This window comes from Ascaphus truei, chromosome 16 (genome assembly GCF_040206685.1).
Source record: "Ascaphus truei isolate aAscTru1 chromosome 16, aAscTru1.hap1, whole genome shotgun sequence".
NCBI classification, from domain to species: domain Eukaryota; kingdom Metazoa; phylum Chordata; class Amphibia; order Anura; family Ascaphidae; genus Ascaphus; species Ascaphus truei.
In genome coordinates, this window is record NC_134498.1 from 47,498,859 (window position 1) to 47,521,585 (window position 22,727).

The 22,727-nt window shown below is 50.7% G+C and overlaps 1 protein-coding gene across 4 annotated transcripts in view; it reads right to left on the reverse strand.

Annotated features, from left to right (window-relative positions):
• The window catches only part of CAPN6 (calpain 6), a 52,989-nt gene that overhangs the window by 17,746 nt on the left and 12,516 nt on the right, over window positions 1-22,727 (reverse strand). For 3 of the 4 annotated variants that reach the window (XM_075573471.1, XM_075573468.1, XM_075573470.1), the window contains 3 exons: window positions 7,729-7,860; window positions 7,026-7,234; window positions 6,250-6,442 (listed from right to left, as the gene is read on the reverse strand). In XM_075573471.1, the coding sequence (XP_075429586.1) occupies window positions 6,250-6,442; window positions 7,026-7,234; window positions 7,729-7,860 (534 nt within the window). The remainder of the gene's footprint in view (window positions 1-6,249; window positions 6,443-7,025; window positions 7,235-7,728; window positions 7,861-22,727) is intronic. The other variant, XM_075573472.1, reaches the window with a different exon arrangement.

Here is a 22,727-nt window from a genome sequence, read left to right on the forward strand (position 1 = left end):
TGCATGCTGTATCAGGCAGTCCAAGCTGTATCAGGCAGTGCATGCTGTAGCTGGGTCAGGCGGTGCAAGCTGTAGCTGGGTCAGGCGGTGCAAGCTGTAGCTGTATCAGGCAGTGCATGCTGTAGCTGGGTCAGGCGGTGCAAGCTGTAGCTGGGTCAGGCAGTGCATGCTGTAGCTGGGTCAGGCGGTGCAAGCTGTAGCTGGGTCAGGCAGTGCACACTGTAGCTGGGTCAGGCAGTGCAAGCTGTAGCTGGATCAGGCAGTGCACACTGTAGCTGTATCAGGCAGTACAAGCTGTAGCTGGATCAGGCCGTGCAAGCTGTAGCGAGATCAGGCAGTGCAAGCTGTAGCTGGGTCAGGCAGCGCAAGCTGTAGCTGGGTCAGGCAGTGCAAGCTGTAGCTGTATCAGGTGGTGCAAGCTGTAGCTGGGTCAGGCAGTGCAAGCTGTAGCTGTATCAGGCAGTGCAAGCTGTAGCTGGGTCAGGCAGTGCAAGCTGTAGCTGGATCAGGCAGTGCAAGCTGTAGCTGGGTCAGGCAGTGCAAGCTGTATCAGGCAGTGCAAGCTGTAGCTGGATCAGGCAGTGCAAGCTGTAGCTGGGTCAGGCAGTGCAAGCTGTAGCTGTATCAGGCAGTGCAAGCTGTAGCTGGGTCAGGCAGCACAAGCTGTAGCTGGATCAGGCAGTGCAAGCTGTAGCTGGGTCAGGCAGTGCAAGCTGTCTCTGGGTCAGGCAGTGCAAGCTGTAGCGGAATCAGGCAGTGCAGGCTGTAGCTGGATCAGGCAGTGCACACTGTAGCTGGGTCAGGCAGTGCGAGCTGTAGCTGGGTCAGGCAGTGCAAGCTGTAGCTGGGTCAGGCAGTGCAAGCTGTCTCTGGGTCAGGCAGTGCAAGCTGTAGCGGGATCAGGCAGTGCAAGCTGTAGCTGGATCAGACAGTGCAAGCTGTAGCTGGATCAGGCGGTGCAAGCTGTAGCTGGGTCAGGCGGTGCAAGCTGTAGCTGGATCAGGCAGTGCAAGCTGTAGCTGGGTCAGGCGGTGCACACTGTAGCTGGGTCAGGCAGTGCAAGCTGTAGCTGGGTCAGGCAGTGCAAGCTGTAGCTGGGTCAGGCAGTGCTAGCTGTAGCTGGGTCAGGCAGTGCAAGCTGTAGCTGGGCCAGGCAGTGCAAGCTGTAGCTGGATCAGGCAGTGCACGCTGTAGCTGGATCAGGCAGTGCAAGCTGTAGCTGGATCAGGCAGTGCAAGCTGTAGCGGGATCAGGCAGTGCAAGCTGTAGCTGGATCAGGCAGTGCAAGCTGTAGCTGGGTCAGGCAGTGCACGCTGTAGCTGGATCAGGCAGTGCAAGCTGTAGCTGGATCAGGCAGTGCAAGCTGTAGCTGGATCAGGCAGTGCAAGCTGTAGCTGGATCAGGCAGTGCAAGCTGTAGCGGGATCAGGCAGTGCAAGCTGTAGCTGGATCAGGCAGTGCAAGCTGTAGCTGGGTCAGGCAGTGCAAGCTGTAGCTGGGTCAGGCAGTGCAAGCTGTAGCTGGATCAGGCAGTGCAAGCTGTAGCTGGGTCAGGCAGTGCAAGCTGTAGCTGGATCAGGCAGTGCAAGCTGTAGCTGGATCAGGCAGTGCAAGCTGTAGCTGGATCAGGCAGTGCAAGCTGTAGCTGGATCAGGCAGTGCAAGCTGTAGCTGGGCCAGGCGGTGCAAGCTGTAGCGGGTCAGACAGTGCAAGCTGTAGCTGTATCAGGCAGTGCATGCTGTAGCTGGGTCAGGCGGTGCAAGCTGTAGCTGGGTCAGGCAGTGCATGCTGTATCAGGCAGTGCAAGCTGTATCAGGCAGTGCATGCTGTAGCTGGGTCAGGCGGTGCAAGCTGTAGCTGGGTCAGGCAGTGCATGCTGTATCAGGCAGTGCAAGCTGTATCAGGCAGTGCATGCTGTAGCTGGGTCAGGCGGTGCAAGCTGTAGCTGGGTCAGGCGGTGCAAGCTGTAGCTGTATCAGGCAGTGCATGCTGTAGCTGGGTCAGGCGGTGCAAGCTGTAGCTGGGTCAGGCAGTGCATGCTGTAGCTGGGTCAGGCGGTGCAAGCTGTAGCTGGGTCAGGCAGTGCACACTGTAGCTGGGTCAGGCAGTGCAAGCTGTAGCTGGATCAGGCAGTGCACACTGTAGCTGTATCAGGCAGTACAAGCTGTAGCTGGATCAGGCCGTGCAAGCTGTAGCGAGATCAGGCAGTGCAAGCTGTAGCTGGGTCAGGCAGCGCAAGCTGTAGCTGGGTCAGGCAGTGCAAGCTGTAGCTGTATCAGGTGGTGCAAGCTGTAGCTGGGTCAGGCAGTGCAAGCTGTAGCTGTATCAGGTGGTGCAAGCTGTAGCTGGGTCAGGCAGTGCATGCTGTAGCTGGATCAGGCAGTGCAAGCTGTAGCGGGATCAGGCAGTGCAAGCTGTAGCTGTATCAGGCAGTGCAAGCTGTAGCTGGGTCAGGCAGTGCAAGCTGTATCAGGCGGTGCAAGCTGTAGCTGGGTCAGGCAGTGCAAGCTGTAGCTGGGTCAGGCAGTGCAAGCTGTAGCTGTATCAGGCAGTGCAAGCTGTAGCTGGGTCAGGCAGTGCAAGCTGTAGCTGGGTCAGGCAGTGCAAGCTGTAGCTGGGTCAGGCAGTGCAAGCTGTAGCTGGATCAGGCAGTGCAAGCTGTAGCTGGGTCAGGCAGTGCAAGCTGTAGCTGTATCAGGCAGTGCAAGCTGTAGCTGGGTCAGGCAGTGCAAGCTGTAGCTGGATCAGGCAGTGCAAGCTGTAGCTGGGTCAGGCAGTGCAAGCTGTATCAGGCAGTGCAAGCTGTAGCTGGATCAGGCAGTGCAAGCTGTAGCTGGGTCAGGCAGTGCAAGCTGTAGCTGTATCAGGCAGTGCAAGCTGTAGCTGGGTCAGGCAGCACAAGCTGTAGCTGGATCAGGCAGTGCAAGCTGTAGCTGGGTCAGGCAGTGCAAGCTGTCTCTGGGTCAGGCAGTGCAAGCTGTAGCGGAATCAGGCAGTGCAGGCTGTAGCTGGATCAGGCAGTGCACACTGTAGCTGGGTCAGGCAGTGCGAGCTGTAGCTGGGTCAGGCAGTGCAAGCTGTAGCTGGGTCAGGCAGTGCAAGCTGTCTCTGGGTCAGGCAGTGCAAGCTGTAGCGGGATCAGGCAGTGCAAGCTGTAGCTGGATCAGACAGTGCAAGCTGTAGCTGGATCAGGCGGTGCAAGCTGTAGCTGGGTCAGGCGGTGCAAGCTGTAGCTGGATCAGGCAGTGCAAGCTGTAGCTGGGTCAGGCGGTGCACACTGTAGCTGGGTCAGGCAGTGCAAGCTGTAGCTGGGTCAGGCAGTGCAAGCTGTAGCTGGGTCAGGCAGTGCTAGCTGTAGCTGGGTCAGGCAGTGCAAGCTGTAGCTGGGCCAGGCAGTGCAAGCTGTAGCTGGATCAGGCAGTGCACGCTGTAGCTGGATCAGGCAGTGCAAGCTGTAGCTGGATCAGGCAGTGCAAGCTGTAGCGGGATCAGGCAGTGCAAGCTGTAGCTGGATCAGGCAGTGCAAGCTGTAGCTGGGTCAGGCAGTGCACGCTGTAGCTGGATCAGGCAGTGCAAGCTGTAGCTGGATCAGGCAGTGCAAGCTGTAGCTGGATCAGGCAGTGCAAGCTGTAGCTGGATCAGGCAGTGCAAGCTGTAGCGGGATCAGGCAGTGCAAGCTGTAGCTGGATCAGGCAGTGCAAGCTGTAGCTGGGTCAGGCAGTGCAAGCTGTAGCTGGATCAGGCAGTGCAAGCTGTAGCTGGATCAGGCAGTGCAAGCTGTAGCTGGATCAGGCAGTGCAAGCTGTAGCTGGATCAGGCAGTGCAAGCTGTAGCTGGGCCAGGCGGTGCAAGCTGTAGCGGGTCAGACAGTGCAAGCTGTAGCTGTATCAGGCAGTGCATGCTGTTGCTGGGTCAGGCGGTGCAAGCTGTAGCTGGGTCAGGCAGTGCATGCTGTATCAGGCAGTGCAAGCTGTATCAGGCAGTGCATGCTGTAGCTGGGTCAGGCGGTGCAAGCTGTAGCTGGGTCAGGCAGTGCAAGCTGTAGCTGGGTCAGGCAGTGCATGCTGTATCAGGCAGTGCAAGCTGTATCAGGCAGTGCATGCTGTAGCTGGGTCAGGCGGTGCAAGCTGTAGCTGAGTCAGGCGGTGCAAGCTGTAGCTGTATCAGGCAGTGCATGCTGTAGCTGGGTCAGGCGGTGCAAGCTGTAGCTGGGTCAGGCAGTGCATGCTGTAGCTGGGTCAGGCGGTGCAAGCTGTAGCTGGGTCAGGCAGTGCACACTGTAGCTGGGTCAGGCAGTGCAAGCTGTAGCTGGATCAGGCAGTGCACACTGTAGCTGTATCAGGCAGTACAAGCTGTAGCTGGATCAGGCCGTGCAAGCTGTAGCGAGATCAGGCAGTGCAAGCTGTAGCTGGGTCAGGCAGCGCAAGCTGTAGCTGGGTCAGGCAGTGCAAGCTGTAGCTGTATCAGGCAGTGCAAGCTGTAGCTGTATCAGGCAGTGCAAGCTGTAGCTGGGTCAGGCAGTGCAAGCTGTAGCTGGGTCAGGCAGTGCAAGCTGTAGCTGGGTCAGGCAGTGCAAGCTGTAGCTGGGTCAGGCAGTGCAAGCTGTAGCTGGGTCAGGCAGTGCAAGCTGTAGCTGTATCAGGCAGTGCAAGCTGTAGCTGTATCAGGCAGTGCATGCTGTAGCTGGGTCAGGCAGTGCACACTGTAGCTGGGTCAGGCAGTGCAAGCTGTAGCTGGGTCAGGCAGTGCACACTGTAGCTGGGTCAGGCAGTGCAAGCTGTAGCTGGGTCAGGCAGTGCAAGCTGTAGCTGGGTCAGGCAGTGCAAGCTGTAGCTGGGTCAGGCAGTGCAAGCTGTAGCTGGGTCAGGCAGTGCAAGCTGTAGCTGGGTCAGGCAGTGCAAGCTGTAGCGAGATCAGGCAGTGCACACTGTAGCTGGGTCAGGCAGTGCAAGCTGTAGCTGGGTCAGGCAGTGCAAGCTGTAGCTGGATCAGGCAGTGCAAGCTGTAGCTGGGTCAGGCAGTGCAAGCTGTAGCTGGGTCAGGCAGTGCAAGCTGTAGCTGGGTCAGGCAGTGCAAGCTGTAGCTGGATCAGGCAGTGCAAGCTGTAGCTGGGTCAGGCAGTGCAAGCTGTAGCTGGGTCAGGCAGTGCAAGCTGTAGCTGGGTCAGGCAGTGCAAGCTGTAGCTGGATCAGGCAGTGCACACTGTAGCTGTATCAGGCAGTACAAGCTGTAGCGAGATCAGGCAGTGCAAGCTGTAGCTTGGTCAGGCAGTGCAAGCTGTCTCTGGGTCAGGCAGTGCAAGCTGTAGCGGGATCAGGCAGTGCAAGCTGTAGCTGGATCAGACAGTGCAAGCTGTAGCTGGATCAGGCAGTGCAAGCTGTAGCTGTATCAGGCAGTGCAAGCTGTAGCTGGATCAGGCAGTGCAAGCTGTAGCTGTATCAGGCGGTGCAAGCTGTAGCTGTATCAGGCAGTGCATGCTGTAGCTGGGTCAGGCAGTGCACACTGTAGCTGGGTCAGGCAGTGCAAGCTGTAGCTGGGTCAGGCAGTGCAAGCTGTAGCTGGATCAGGCAGTGCACACTGTAGCTGTATCAGGCAGTACAAGCTGTAGCGAGATCAGGCAGTGCACACTGTAGCTGGGTCAGGCAGTGCAAGCTGTAGCTGGGTCAGGCAGTGCAAGCTGTAGCTGTATCAGGCAGTGCAAGCTGTAGCTGGGTCAGGCAGTGCAAGCTGTAGCTGGGTCAGGCAGTGCAAGCTGTAGCTGGGTCAGGCAGTGCAAGCTGTAGCTGGATCAGGCAGTGCAAGCTGTAGCTGGGTCAGGCAGTGCAAGCTGTAGCTGGGTCAGGCAGTGCAAGCTGTAGCTGGGTCAGGCAGTGCAAGCTGTAGCTGGATCAGGCAGTGCAAGCTGTAGCTGGGTCAGGCAGTGCAAGCTGTAGCTGGGTCAGGCAGTGCAAGCTGTAGCTGTATCAGGCAGTGCAAGCTGTAGCTGTATCAGGCAGTGCAAGCTGTAGCTGGATCAGGCAGTGCAAGCTGTAGCTGGATCAGGCAGTGCAAGCTGTAGCGAGATCAGGCAGTGCACACTGTAGCTGGGTCAGGCAGTGCAAGCTGTAGCTGGATCAGGCAGTGCAAGCTGTATCAGGCAGTGCAAGCTGTAGCTGGGTCAGGCAGTGCAAGCTGTAACTGGGTCAGCCATGTTCTCTCTCTTATGGGACTGTTGATTGAACCAACCTTTGAACTCCACGCTTGTTCTTACCTTGATGGAGCAGCTGATTAACCCTCCTCTTTTGTGAACTTTCAATAGATCCTCAAACAGCTTTGTCTGCTCAATCAGGTTAACTCGATACTGCCCTTTGCCTAGGTCGAAACTTTCTGTAACTGCCCCAGTAAAATCCTCAATTGCATCGGCCGCGTTACCACCATCAAGAGCCTCGTAGGACCCGGCCAGCCTGTGGGCAAACACATGACACTACCTGTCAATCACACCCACACTTTCCAGGGGACTTGTTTCTTTAATTGATCTGGTGCGGTTTTATTGAACCATTAACCCTAGTAATTGGTGTGTGGTGTGTGGTGTGTGGTGTGTGTGGTGTGTGGTGTGTGGTGTGTGGTGTGTGGTGTGTGGTGTGTGGTGTGTGGTGTGTGGTGTGTGGTGTGTGGTGTGTGGTGTGTGGTGTGTGGTGAAGCGAAGAAGCCACAATCTCACCTGGGTTATAAACCAGTACAGTGCACAAACCAGTACAGTGCACAAACCAGCACCAGATTTAAGGTGATAAACAGCGTTGCTACATCTGGTGATTTTTTACATCACTGTTACCCCATTTTATGCAGCTTTGAGACTTTGATAAATAACCATCTATTATGCATGAACCACCGTGTCTTAACCTTTTGTCTCTTCAGTGGTACGCAGGCTGCAGATTAAGCCCTTTGGTGCTAATATTGCAGCACAATCACGTCCCCTCCCTTCCAGCCCCAAAGTGTTTCACTGGAACTGGTCCCAGCCCCGGGTGTGTAGACTGGACAAGCTCTCACTTGGCGTAGGCCTTCTCCAGCAGCGCGCTCCAGAACTCATTCTGCACATTGGAATGGCAATAGATCAAACTCCCGTCCACGGTTGGCAGATGGTCATCAATGACGACGTCTATCCAGTCTCCCAAACACCAGAACTGGAAGTGGAAGATCCCTGCGTATCTGTGTGGTCTTCTTGGGTTCCACTCCTGTTTCTTCCACTGTGGAATCACCTAGAAGACAGGAGACCATTCAGGGTGCAACATAATGTGTTGTTAGCCTCATTTAAAAACATTCCCCTGCTCTCTGTTAGGAAATCAAATGGCACCTGAAGGAGGAGGAGGTAAACCTAGGTGGGCACAGTGTTAGTCTCTGAAGTGGGAGAGTGTGATAATCTCATGATTTGTCTGTGAGAATAAATTACTTGTGCAAAAAGTGACAGAAGATAGATATTGGGATTTTCAAAGCACCTTCCCCACATCTAGTCTGTCTGTGTGTCTTCATTTGTCTACCTTTCATTTTGAAGATAAGGGAGTTTATCTTAATAAGGAACTTTTTTAAATAATCATAGCATAAATATACTACAATAATTCCAGTTTCTCGACTCTCTTTTGTACCAGGAGAGGATTTTCCTCCTTTCTGTAGCAGCACAACTCCTTAGTTATGGGACCTTTCACCGCAGTGAGAGCCCCAACGTTATCTGGTTGAGTTAATCGACGGCTGGCACCTTTTCCCAGAGAGGTTTCTTGAGAGCCAAACAGGAGCAGGCGGCCACAAACCAGCAGTTCCCCAGCTTGCCCTGGTGCAAATCGTGCGCGCTGATCCCATCCACAAGCAGCCGAGGGTCCTCGCAAAGCTCCTTTAATAAGAAACAAGCGTCACACAGTGCGGGGGGCTTCAGAGCGGCTATAACCCTTTGGGTGCCTCAAGACGTAGTCACAACGTCAGGGGTGGGGCAACTCCAGTCCTCAAGAGCTACCAACTGATCAGGGTTTACGGATATCCCTGCTTCAGCACAGGTGGTCCAGTCAGTTGGTTGGTCATTGACTGGCGAACTCCAGTCCTCATGGGTCACCAACAGGTCAGGGTTTACGATTATCCCTGCTTCAGCACAGGTGGATCAATCAGTGTCTCAGTCAAAATTGATCCATCTGTGCTGAAGCAGGGATATCCTGAAAACCTGACCTACTGGTGGCCCTTGCGGGCTGGAGTTAAGCAGATCTGCGCTACATCAGGGGGTCGGGCCCTCTAGCGGCCCCACAATGCAGTGGCCAAAGGAAGCTTTCTTTTCAGCTTAGATCGCGTCCTGGGATCTGAAGTGAAGGGAAATGAAAGAGAAGGCCGCCCCCTCTTCCATTCGTGGGTTAAGGGGGGCCGCAGTTATGTGACCGCGCTTTGCCAGAAGGTGCCGTGATCTCTCCGGCAACCAGAGGATTAAACAAGGAGCGGCCTAATCTTGTCTGACCCATCTGGAATCGAAGAGTTTAATGTGCAATGTGGTGAACCAGTCTCAGAAACACAATACAACAAGGTTATTAGAGGGTCCTGGCCATTTTCATGCACATTTTTGCTCCACTTTTGCAGCCACGAGATTTGGATACACACCCCAATAGGAGTAATTCACTGAAAACGGAGTAAAACCGGTGAAAAAGAACGGCACCTGAAATATGAAAGGAAAAACTCCAATCGCATCCAATTAACGGAGCAATCCCAGCAACAACCCACAGGTATGTGTTATTTAAATAAATCAGCGCTGCAGTAATCAGCTCCAGAGTAATTAGACGCCAGTATCCGTTTCACACGCATCAAATCTGCCAATTGCTCGTGGCCACTTACAGCGACATTTCCTGTTTCAGAGATTGATGCACAAGCGGAAATACGAGAAATACAACGTCACCTCAACCTCTCAATTATTTATATCCTTTATTCTATGTTACTGCCTTGTTCTTCGATTCGCAATTTAAAGCAGCAAAACATGAAATCCGATGATTTTTTTAAATTAAATAAATCAGTTGTAGTATTAGATAATACTACATTTATTATTATTATTATTACATTTTTAATGAGTTTTAAAGCATCCTTTGATTTCTATAGCAGGTTTTAGCCACCTCCCAAGCAGTGCAAGATCTTTGTTGGAGTTGCCAATTTATGGTCACCTTACATTTGCCACATACACTAATATATATATATATATATATATATATATATATATATATATATATATATACAGTGTTCGACAAACCTATACATTTGCACGCCCCGGGCGAGTGGATTTAACATCGTGGCGAGCTCCTATTGGCTCAAGCAGCACACGTGCGGTACTAGGTGGCGAGTGGATTTTTGTGTACGGCGAGTAGATTTTTTGGTGATTTGTCGACCACTGTATATATATATATATATATATCTACTATATCTACTATATATTTCTGAAAGTGTCCTATGTGTCCGGGTCTGTATGTGTCTCCCTGTGCCCCTCCCCGTGTCCCTAGCGGCAATCTCATTGGACCTTGGGCCAGGCCAATGAGATTGCTCCCTTGGGCCGCCCGCCCCCGCACACCTCTCATTGGCCTGAGGCGGAGTGAAGGGCAAACACACACATCACTATACACACACATCACTATACACACAGACACACACACACACACACACACACACACACACACACACACACACACACACACACACACACACACACACACACACACACATCACTATACACACACACACACACACACACACACCACTATACACACACACACACACACACACATCACTATACACACACACATCACTATACACACACACACACACACACACACACACAAAACTATACACACACACACACATCACTAAACACACACAACCCCCCCCTCCATCTCTCCCCCCCCCCACCCCCCCACACACACACAGTATTACATACATTAGCGGGGCTCACAGTGTTAGCAGCACATCTCCCGCTCTCTTCCCCACCGGTCCCGGAGGCTCCGCCTCTTCCTCCGCCTCTCCCTGTTTCCCGCGCTTTCACCCCCCCCCCCTCCACGTGGGAGCGGCCGGACGGGTGAGGGAGCTGCCGGACGGGTGAGGGTGCGGCCGGACGGGTGAGGGAGCGGCCGGACGGGTGAGTGAGCGGCCTTCACCTTCCCTCACTCACTCACTTCCCCTCCCCGGCGGGGGAACAGCCAGTGGCCAGGCAGCCTGCCTCACGGCGCCGAGTACACAAGATGGCGGCGCCCGGGACACAGCGGGGGAGCGGCCACAACACACTGCCTCCCGCCTCAGATCCACGTGGGACCTGCCGGATGGGTGAGTGAGCGGCCTTCACTTCCCTTCCACCCCCCTTCACCTCCCTTCACCTCCCCTCCACACCCCCCTCCCCTCCAGTGTCAGTGTCTCCCCGATACCCCCCCCCCCCCCGGCGCCACTACAGTCAGCGGAGGAGCGAGCGCGCGCCAGGGACACAGCGGGGGAGCGGCCACAACACGCTGCCTCCCGCCCCAGATCCACGTGGGACCTGCCGGACGGGTGAGGGAGCGGCCGGACGGGTGAGGGAGCTGCCGGACGAGTGAGGGAACGGCCGGACGGGTGAGGGAGCGGCCTTCACCTCCCCTCACCCACCCCTCACTCCACTTCCCCTCCCTTCCACCTCCCCTCCCTTCCACCTCCCCTCCACCTCCCCTCCCCCCCTCCACCCCCCTTCACCTCCACTTCACCCCACCTTCACCTCCCCTCCAACCTCCCCTCCACCCCCCCCTTAACCCCCCTTAACCTCCCCCCCACCCCCCCTTAACCTCCCCCCCACCCCCCCCTTAACCTCCACTTCACCTCCCCTCCACCCCCCCCTTCACCTCCCCTCCACCCCCCCTTCACCTCCCCTTCACTCCCTCCCCTCCACCCCCCCCTCCACCCCCCCCTTCACTTCCCCTCCACCACCCCCCCCTTCACCTCCCCTTCACCTCCCCTCCACCCCCCCCCTTCACCTCCCCTCCACCCCTCCCCTTCACCTCCACCCCTTCACCTCCCCTCCTCCACCCCCCTTCACCTCACCTCCACCCCCCCTCCACCCCCGCTTCACCTCCCCTCCACCCCCGCTTCACCTCCACTCCACCCCCGCTTCACCTCTCCTCCACCCCCGCTTCACCTCCCCTCCACCCCCACATTCACCGCCCCCTCCACCCCCACCTTCACCCTCCTTCACCCCCACCTTCACCCCCCTTCACCTTCCCTTCACTCCCCCCTTACAACCTTCCCCCCCCCCTTCCCACCTTCCCTCCACCCCCGCTTCACCTCCCCTCCACCCCCGCTTCACCTCCCCTCCACCCCTACCTTCACCTCCCCTCCACCCCCACATTCACCGCCCCCTCCACCCCCACCTTCACCCCCCTTCACCTTCCCTTCACTCCCCCCTTACAACCTTCCCACCTTCCTACCACCTCCCCCCCTTCCCACCACCTCCCCCCCCTTCCCACCACCTCCCCCCCTTCCCTCCTTCCCACCACCCCCCACCTTCCCACCACCCCCCCCCTTCCCACCTTCCCACCACCTCCCCCCCTTCCCACCACCTCCCCCCCTTACCACCCCCCCTTCATCTACCCTCACCCCCCCTTCACCTCCCCCCTCCCCCCCAGCCCCCCACCTCCACCCTTCCCACCTACCCCCTCTGCCCCCCCTTCACCTCCCCTCCGCCCCCCCTTCACCTCCCCTCCGCCCCCCCTTCACCTCCCCTCCGCCCCCCCTTCACCTCCCCTCCGCCCCCCCTTCACCTCCCCTCACCATCCCCCAACACCCCCCCCCTCACCACCCATCCTCCTCACCTCCCCTCCGACCTCCCCTCCGCCCCCCTTCACCTCCCCTCACCACCCCTCCAACCTCACCTCCCCTCCTTCAATGCCTTTCGTCCGCCCTCCTGCCTCTGCCTTTCACCCGCCCACCGCTCACACCCCTGCGCCACACAGCCGCCGCACGCACTCAACAGACACCCGCCACACTCGACACACACCCGCCGCCTCTCACCCACCCCACACACTCGACACACACCTGCCGCATCCTGCCCCTACGCAACAATATCACTGACCAGCTGTCACCCGCACTCGCCACACACCCGCCGCCTCACACCCTAGCAGGACCCCGACCCACAGCCAGCACTCACTACCCACGCGCCACCCGTACTGAACACCCACCCGCCGCCTCACACACACTCACACCCTAGCAGGACACACGCCTCACATTTTCACATCACTTATGTCACCAAAATATACATTGTACTGTGGTGTGTTTACAATAAACCATTTTTATACAACATCGTATTACATTTTCTTCCAACTTTCTTTTCAACATTATTATCCAACCTTTACAACAAATAGTCACCTATTGTTCCACCATTTATAAATAATACTACCTATTACGCATTTACATCCCGGGCAACGCCGGGTCTCTCAGCTAGTATATAAATAAAGGAAAAACAAACAAAAAACAGGCGCACTGATAGTGTAGTAAGGTTAACAATTTTATATGGGACTGGAATAAAATATGAACTGCGCACTCACAAACGGATGAAATAAAATCGCCTGTATGAGATAATATCTCAATTGCCAACAACTGCAGCAGGACCCCAGCTGAACCTGCGGTGTAGAACAGTGTCCCGTCTCTGTGCAGGGGGGGGCAGATGATCGCGGCAAACACTCCGTGTATCGGAAGCAGGATGCGCACACCTCTCTGCTGTTCAGGCGCTCCTCTCACCACAGAGAACTTCTGGGTCAGCTGTGTCGCTCCCACCACAGTGAGCGTTGCAGTGATAGTCCGTCCCGATGACACAGGGATAGGCGTTCCTAGTTACGCTAACCTCTTCATGGGGTTGTCGGAGAAGAGAGGACTGTTCATGGTATAATGTTATAATCAGTTGCACCTTTTCAGACCTATAAGCAAGTATTATATTGGGGTCTTTAGATGATTAGAATGTACTGTATAGGTGCATTACTGAGCCTTGTCTCTGTTCTGTGCTGGTGAGTCCATCAGCGCTGAATTTTACCTCCAACTCCCTACCACCTGACAAGTAGTATATACAGGCATACCCCGCATTAACGTACGCAATGGGACCGGAGCATGTATGTAAAGTGAAAATGTACTTAAAGTGAAGCACGACCTTTTCCCCACTTATTGATGCATGTACTGTACTGCAATCGTTATATACGTGCATAACTGATGTAAATAACGCATTTATAACAGGCTCTATAGTCTCCCCGCTTGCGCACAGCTTCGGTACAGGTAGGGAGCCGGTATTGCTGTTCAGGACGTGATGACAGGCGCATGCGTGAGCTGTCGTTTGCCTATTGGGCGATATGTACTTACTCGCGAGTGTACTTAAAGTGAGTGTACTTAAAGCGGGGTATGCCTGTACTGTGTCTGAGTGTTTATTCAGTAAGGGCTACTGGTATTTCGTCTCACCGTTGCTATTTTGATTTTTTTAATTACTGTTACACTTACAATCTGTAATATATGTTTTAAGTAACACTATTAAAAGTTATATTCTAATTGCTAGGGGTGTGCATTTAAGGGAACGTTTCTTTGCGCACACTATCTAGTGAATCCCACCATTTAACTTTGTAACAGGGGCACCAAACCATTGCCAGTTTAGGTCAGAATGTAGAATTATACATTATCACAGGCGTTACATATACAAATAAGACTTGTTTTTAAACGGGGGGTGTAGCATTCCTGCTTTAAATGCAGCTCCAGCTTCTTACAATGTAATCCAATGACTTGCTCCGTTAAAGGACGGATACTGTATAATGATGAGGTTATTGTAACAAGTGAGAAAGTGCTGCAGTCCTGATTCGCCCAGTAATAAATGTATACAAGCGAGCAGTAAATCACCATGTACAGCCTGTGCAATAAGGTGTGAAGTGACGTACTTACCAGCAGAGCCTATCCATTATATGGCAGATAAATCTTTATTTCCCATCCATTGGTACTAACCTTTATTGTACCCTAATCACATTATTTGCTGATTTGTGAAAGACGTATAGTTTGACCTTGTTTTATTCACACTTCTGCACGCGGACTTCACATAATGAGCATCGTTAGCACTTGTGGGGGGTATTGTAGATATTTTACATTGTTTTATGTCTTAATGCATTTAGCACTTTATTCTGTGTACCTTGGAGCCTAATGAGCAGAACAATTAAAGTTTGGTGATGCACTGCCGGCCGTGTAGCTGTAAATGGGTTATTAGGACATACGATAAGAGGGAGGTAATTGCATTGAGTTCTCAAGAACAAGAGGAATCCGGCAAAAATACATTATTTATTTGCTTTTAATGTAACTTATGATCCCGTCTTCTCTTGCAGAATGCAGCACAGAACAGACAAAAGCACACGTCAGTTCTAAAGAAAGATTTTTCAGTCTGTTTGATACTTAATATTATTATACAGTGCTGCACGTCCACTTTCAAATCCTCATCATCATCTATTTTTTAAGTAAATACCAGTCTCCACTTAAGTGGCATCGGAATACTGTGCAGTCAGTTGGAGAACTACAATTAAATACCGTTATTTTTGCTACATAAGAGATAGACGAGAGAAGTCAGAGTTCTGATAATAAATGGTTGTGTTAAATGAACAAAAGATAGACACACTCAGGTTACAGGTAATTCATGGACAGCCAGAGATATGATTATGGGCATAAGCAACATTTACAGACAGGATTAAAATTGTATTAGAAGAGGCAAGACAGACCTGCGATGTGCTGTGTTCGGAGAGGTAGGATAGGCCTGCAATGTGCTGGGTTAGAAGAGGTAGGATAGGCCTGCAATGTGCTGTGTTAGGAGAGGTAGGACAGACCTGCAATGTGCTGTGTTAGAGGAGGTAGGATAGGCCTGCAATGGGTTAGAAGAGGTAGGATATGCCTGTAATGTGTTAGAAGAGGTAGGATAGGCCTGCAATGTGCTGTGTTAGGAGAGGTAGGCTATGCCTGCAATGTGCTGTGTTAGGAGAGGTAGGATAGGCCTGCAATGTACTGTGTTAGGAGAGGTAGGATAGGCCTGCAATGTGTTAGAAGAGGTAGGATAGGCCTGCAATGTGTTAGAAGAGGTAGGATAGGCCTGCAATGTGTTAGAAGAGGTAGGATAGGCCTGCAATGTGTTAGAAGAGGTAGGATAGGCCTGCAATGTGTTAGAAGAGGTAGGATAGGCCTGCAATGTGCTGTGTTAGGAGAGGTAGGCTATGCCTGCAATGTGCTGTGTTAGGAGAGGTAGGATAGGCCTGCAATGTGTTAGAAGAGGTAGGATAGGCCTACAATGTGCTGTGTTAGGAGAGTTGGGATAGGCCTGCAATGTGTTAGAAGAGGTAGGATAGGCCTGCAATGTGCTGTGTTAGGAGAGGTAGGATATGCCTGCAATGTGCTGTGTTAGAAGAGGTAGGATAGGCCTGCAATGTGTTAGAAGAGGTAGGATATGCCTGCAATGTGCTGTGTTAGGAGAGTTGGGATAGTCCTGCAATGTGTTAGAAGAGGTCGGATAGGCTTGCAATGTGTTACAAGAGGTAGGATAGATATGCAATGTGTTAGAAGAGGTAGGATAGATATGCAATGTGTTAGAAGAGGTAGGATAGATATGCAATGTGTTACAAGAGGTAGGGTAGGCCTTCAAATTGGTCTTATCTCCTTACCCCCAATGAACACAATAGTTTTAAGAACTGTGATTAAAATCTATTGCTTAATTGTTCATCCAGTACGGAAATATGGAGACTGTTCTGTTTGATTCAATATAAGGCAATGATATAGGATGCACAGTATTGCAGTGCAGGGTTGTTGTTTTTTTATTCCATTGAGGTTAATGTTTCTAACCAGAATAAAAATGTTATTTAAAAACATGCTAAAAAAGACGAGGGAAGGCATGAAGGCGAGGGAAGGCGTGAAGACGAGGGAAGGCGTGAAGACGAGGGAAGGTATGAAGACGAGGGAAGGCATGAAGACGAGGGGAGGCATGAAGGCGAGGGGAGGCATGAAGACGAGGGAAGGCATGAAGACGAGGGAAGGCAAGAAGACGAGGGGAGGCATGAAGGCGAGGGAAGGCATGAAGGCGAGGGAAGGCATGAAGGCGAGGGAAGGCATGAAAGCGAGGGAAGGCAAGAAAGCGAGGGAAGGCATGAAGACGAGGGAAGGCAAGAAGACGAGGGAAGGCAAGAAGACGAGGGAAGGCATGAAGACGAGGGAAGGCATGAAGACGAGGGAAGGCATGAAGGAGAGGGAAGGCATGAAGGCGAGGGAAGGCATGAAGGCGAGGGAAGGCAAGAAAGCGAGGGAAGGCATGAAGACGAGGGAAGGCAAGAAGACGAGGGAAGGCAAGAAGACGAGGGAAGGCATGAAGACGAGGGAAGGCATGAAGACGAGGGAAGGCATGAAGGAGAGGGAAGGCATGAAGGCGAGGGAAGGCATGAAGACGAGGGAAGGCATGAAGACGAGGGAAGAAATGAAGACGAGGGAAGGAATGAAGACGAGGGAATGCATGAAGGCGAGGGAAGGCATGAAGGTGAGGGAAGGCATGAAGGCGAGGGAAGAAATGAAGGCGAGGGAAGAAATGAAGACGAGGGAAGGAATGAAGATGAGGGAAGGCATGAAGACGAGGGAATGCATACACATGAAAGGAACCTGTGACAAAATGAATACAAAACATGAATGTGTTCGGCCCATACTTACTCAGCAGTGCCCCTCCACAAGCCATCGTCCAGCACTGGTAGACACCTCATTCTAGTGAATGGATATCTTCCTGCAACAGGAGTTGTCTTATGGAATAGCACTGCGTAGTAGACATGGGCCGGAGTGTCGGAATCTTATTCATTGAAGGTTTTTAACCAGTTTTACCTGCCTTGTAGCCCATACAGTGCTCCTAAATATGGACCCCTCGGGCATTGCATGCATGTAACGCATCCCATGTCACTGCCTATATTATTGTTTTATTCCCTCTTTTCTCTTTCCAGTGGAGGAAATACAAAGACTCTGTATAACAGCGTTAATATAGGACCAGCTGATCGGGCGGCACCGTGACGTGGGTACCGGCTGGAACTGTTTGGGCCAAAAGATTGAACTAAATGCCCCAAAGTTATGAGAAGAAAAAAATATAGAAAAAAACAAAACAGTAATTTACTAAGTAATTTGTCATATTGGATGTAATGTCTGGGCTTCCTTGTTTATTATAGTGTGTTTAAATGTGTGTATATCTATGTAGGTATGTGTGTGTGTCTATAAATATATATAAAAAAATGTATATGTGTGTATGTGTGTGTATATATATATATATATATATATATATATATATATATATACACACATATACATATACACACACACACATATACTGTATATATATATATATATATATATATATATATATATATATATATATATATTTTTTTTTTTTTTTTTGCACTCAAGTAGCAAAATAAAAATTGCTCTTTTTACTAACTGGCTTAGTAATGTGTTTCAGGCTTCTCTGGCAGTGAAGGGGGTCAATATACCTATTTAATTGTATTGCAACATATCCTGGGAACTGTGGGGCCTGTAACTATGTGGGAGGCAGAAGTTCCAGTCTGTCCTTTAACCGTTCCCAGCTGTTCTGGCCCAGAGCAGAGCCCTGCATGGGTTGCTTTGTTTGGGAGACACACATCATAGTTTGGACGATCACACAACACAATTCCCTTCCAGACACTGTAACATTCTGCGAGACTTCACAAGCTTGTCTTGTATGGGAACACGAGGCAGAGAAGCTATGAACTTCTCACCATACAGTACGTACTAACTGCAGCTACACTAATACAGGCACAATGGCGTCATTCAGTATGGGGTCAGCAGTGATGGAAAACGTGGAGACGAGCAGGCGCTCCCAGCTGTAATACAGGGTTGGTTATGGACCATAGAGTCATAGGGGCATCGGAGCAGGGCTCACTCTGTATATGCTCCATACAGGAGATAGATAGATCGACCTATCTATTGATCGATCAATAGACCCCACCCACACAGGGTCTTATTATTTCTACTTTTCTGGATGGATTGTTGCACAAATAGGCCTGTGTTCTATAGTAGTAATAATAATAATAATAGCATGTTCTTGTATAACAGGGATATCCCACGGAAGTCCCTATTGAATTTAATGGGGGTTTCCACCAGATTGAGGCAGTCCCGCCCTGTGGCAGGTTAACGGTTATACAATAAGGGCCATAAAACTGGCTGGCAAATAAGGATTTCTTGGCCCATTTGGTATCTTTGAATCTGCAAAGAGCCGTCACTATCTCCCATTCAATTGATTTTCCTATATAGAGCATATACACAGCAGTGTATGGAGTTGTACGTAGCATTTTCTTCAGGCAAAATAGCTCGGCCAAAGCAAACAACAACAGGTTTATAGAGAAAAAGAAAACCCATTTGTTTCTTTGATAAATCAGGTTTTTTTTGGCCATGTTTTGCAGCTGCGAGATAAATGCCTTCCAATGACACCATTCCATGAAGCGTTCATAATCTAATTGGTTGAGGCCCACAGAAATACAGGGGCGTATTTACTAAGCAGCGCTGTGCTATTAGATTCCTTCCATCCCATTCACTTATCCGGACACCGGAAAGTGGGTTATGGAATAGCACCGTTTGGTTAGTGTGGGCCAAAGTGACTTTGACTACGGTGACTGTGGGATTTAAACTGTATTCTCTAACACTAAAGACTGAAGCATCACTGTGATACATAGAGATCCAAAAGAGATAAGAGAATAAGCAGCACATCCAGTATTTAAAGTTCTCTGTGCCCAGTGACAGAGGCTGATATACGGCACGGGTGTGAGTCTCCCTCTCTGATTCCCAGCAGGAAGGAGAAGCGCATAAAACAAGAGAGAAAAGAAATCCTTCACTGAAACTCACGGGGCAATAATTATGCTAAAAAGAATGACGTGTATATTGCTGCCAGTCTCCATATCAGGGTCATTTATAGACATAAATAGTACTCCTGCAAAATATTCAGTGTAAATGATAACGCCGTGTTTTGCCGATAATACACGCTGGACCTAACATCTTTTGGGTTTAATTATCACCTCTATGCTGACGACACACAAATATACTTTTCAACACCCGACCTTACACCTGCTGTACAAACCAAAGTTTATGAATGTCTCTCTGCTATATCATCCTGGATGGCCCTCCGCCGCCTTAAACTCAACATGGCTAAAACAGAGCTCCTCATACTTCCTCCCAAATCTGGCCCTACTACCTCCTTCCACATTACTGTTGGAACTACAATCATTCACCAGTAGCCCAAGCACGCTGCCTAGGGGTCACACTCGATTCCTCTCTCACATTCGCCCCTCACATTTAAAACATTTCTAAAACTTGTCGCTTTTTCCTCCGCAATATAACAAAGATACGCCCTTTCCTCGGTTGCTCAACTGCTAAAACTCTGACTCAGGCCCTCATTCTCTCCCGTCTTGATTACTGTAGCCTCCTGCTGTCCGGCCTTCCTGCCTCTCACTTGTCTCCCCTACAATCTATCCTAAACGCTGCTGCCAGAATCACTCTACTCTTTCCTAAATCTGTCTCAGAGTCTCCCCTCATGAAATCCCTCTCCTGGCTTCCGATCAAATCCCGCATCTCACACTCCATTCTTCTCCTCCCTTTTAAAGCTTTACACTCTTCTGCTCCTCCCTACATCTCAGCCCTAATTTCTCGTTATGCACCATCCAGACTCTTGCGTTCTTCTCAAGGATGTCTTCTTTCTACCCCCTTTGTATCTAAAGCCCTCTCCCGCCTTAAACCTTTTTCACTTTCTGCCCCACACATCTGGAATGCCCTTCCCCTCAGTACCCGACTAGCACCCTCTCTATCCACCTTTAAGACCCACCTTAAGACACACTTGCTTAAAGAAGCATATGAATAGCACTGTGGATATTCTGAACACGATACATAAAGCTTGGCCCCCTGCAGACGCACTTACCAGAACTCCCTCCTACTGTCTCTGTACGTTCTCCCTACCTACCAATTAGACTGTAAGCTCCTCGGGGCAGGGACTCCTCTTCCTTAATGTTACTTTTATGTCTAAAGCACTTATTCCCATGCTCTGTTATTTATATTATCTGTTATTTATTTGATTACCACGTGTATTACTACTGTGAAGCGCTATGTACATTAATGGCGCTTGTGACATAGTCCAAAGATGTTAGGCAGCTTTCTGCCCCATTTTAGAGCAGAAAGTGCAGGAATAGTTACAAATGATCCGTTCCACAGCTTCCCATTAACTCAGGCAGCTGGATGGAAAATCCAGACCACAGATTACCATGGCTCTAGTTCTCCCTCACCTGCTCTTCTAATCACATGCACAGGTATTTAGAGCAGAGAGGTTTTGCATTTCTCTCTCTCTCCTTGGAGCCTGGGGGCTGGGGGTGTCGCTACTCTCCTGCATCCAGTATCGAGGTTGACGGCCTCTCCACGTATGACAGTACCAGAGGATTTGCCTGGACACCACGAACAGATAAGACAAAACAAATGATTACTGCTGTTGCTAAAAGACTGTGCTGTATCTTGTGTCCCTAAATGAGAGAGCATTGTTTTAAGCTGGGGAACCAGTTTAGTTGGCCAGCAGCTGTTAGAGAGACTGATTCTGATGTGTAGTTAGATCCCTGAAAGGGATAGGATTTGCTTATATGATTTTGGTTTTATTTCTTGAAATAACAGGGTGGGAAATATTGTAACACTGAAATGTGTGAACTGCTGAATGAAAGTATCTGAGTACCTCTAACCTACACATGTTAAAGCTGCAGTACCTTACTTGGATGAAAATAAAGCAGGCAGAAGCCTGAGTTAAGCAGCATAATACTTTGCATGATCCTGTTTGTTGTATAATTAACCCTAGAAGACTGTGTCGGGAAGAACCCAGACAGACGTCAGCACTACAAAAGAGGGGCGTTTGTCACACGCTATATAAATAAACACATACAATACAATACAATCAGTGTTGTAACAGGTAAGGTCTCTTATTTTCCCCTAATAAAGACATTTTGTTAAAGTTCCGTTGACAATTGAATAGAAGCCCGGCCCAAAAGCTTTAAGACCAAAAGCACAATACATGCTGCTTATATGGGTATATACTGTCCGGCAAGTATCAATGGATGGGAAACTTTAAAACAAAATCAACAGGAGAATGAAGATGGGATGGAGCGCGTATAGGACACCACAATCTTTCAAGGGAGCCATCAATGGGCCTCAAGAAGAACGTTTTTCTCCCCGTGCTCACGTATGGATGTGAATCTCGGACCCTAAATGGGAAGGTACAATTCAGAAGCTTCAAACAACTCAAAGTATGGAAAGATGCATGCTGGGTACTATACTAAGTAGTATGGAGAGATGCATGCTGGGTATTACCCGAAGAGACAGGAACAAGAATGAATGGGTTCCACACCAGGCACAAGTCTGTGACATCTTTAAAATAGTGACATATTACCAGACACATCAGATAAATGACCGTCACTGGACGGAGATGTTACTCGATTGGATCCACAGAGATATCAAAATAAATGTCACCGATTGAGCCACCTGTGCTGAAGCAGGGATTTCCTGAAAACCTGACCTATTGGTAGCCCTTGAGGACTGGAGTTGGCCACCCATGCACTATGACCAAAAGTAAATGGAATGATGAAATCAGAAAGATTGAAACAACATGGAGAAGAGGCTTATAACCGCAGGACCTGGGAGATCATACTGGAGGCTTCATCCAGCAGTGGGAGACACGGGGTGGGGAGGATGGGATGAGGGAATGTGTGGGAGCGACGTGGAGAAGAGAGGCTGTAACCGCAGGACCTGGGAGATCATACTGGAGGCTTCATCCCGCAGTGGGGAGACACGGGCTGGGGAGGATGGGATGAGGGAATGTGTGGGAGCGACGTGGAGAAGAGAGGCTGTAACCGCAGGACATGGGAGATCATTGAGGAGGCTTCATCCAGCAGTGGGGAGACACGGGCTGGAGAGGAGGAGATGAGGGAATGTGTGGGAGTGACGTGGAGAAGAGAGGCTGTAACCGCAGGACCTGGGAGATCATTGGGAGGCTTCATCCAGCAGTGGGGAGACACGGCTGGAGAGGATGGGATGAGGGAATGTGTGGGAGCGACGTGGAGAAGAGGCTGTAACCGCAGGACCTGGGAGATCATTGGGGAGGCTTCATCCAGCAGCGGGGAGACACGGGCTTAAAATCATGAGATATATATTATAAACACAAAATCAAGCAAGCAGAATGCATTGTTAGGCACTTCTTCCCAGCAGCTAACACAGATACTTTGTGCATTTCTGTCCCGCCTGGGTAATTATTAATACTTGCCCTCCAGGCAGCCAGTAACTGACACTGTAAAAGTGCAGTAAAGTGGAATTGTTCCCATATGTACAGTGGCCATGCATGTACAGAAAGTTATTATCATGTTATGAATGCGACTGATGTGGAGTTTTTGACAAACTGGCAGCTGTTCCTATGTTTAAGGGTTCCCCCAAAGGCAAAGAAGAATGTGTACCAGCTGGGGCAGCTGTTTGTCTCACACGGTTTCTACATACTGCGTTGGAAATATGTATCATAGTATGCATTATTCCTCAAATGTATCGGAAAAGATACCATTGCCATTAGTAGGTCCCCTTCCATTAATAAATCTGCTATGGTTTTGATAAATAGAGCCCGGTACATTTAATGGATCACAATCTAGTAGCAGTTCCCACCAATAA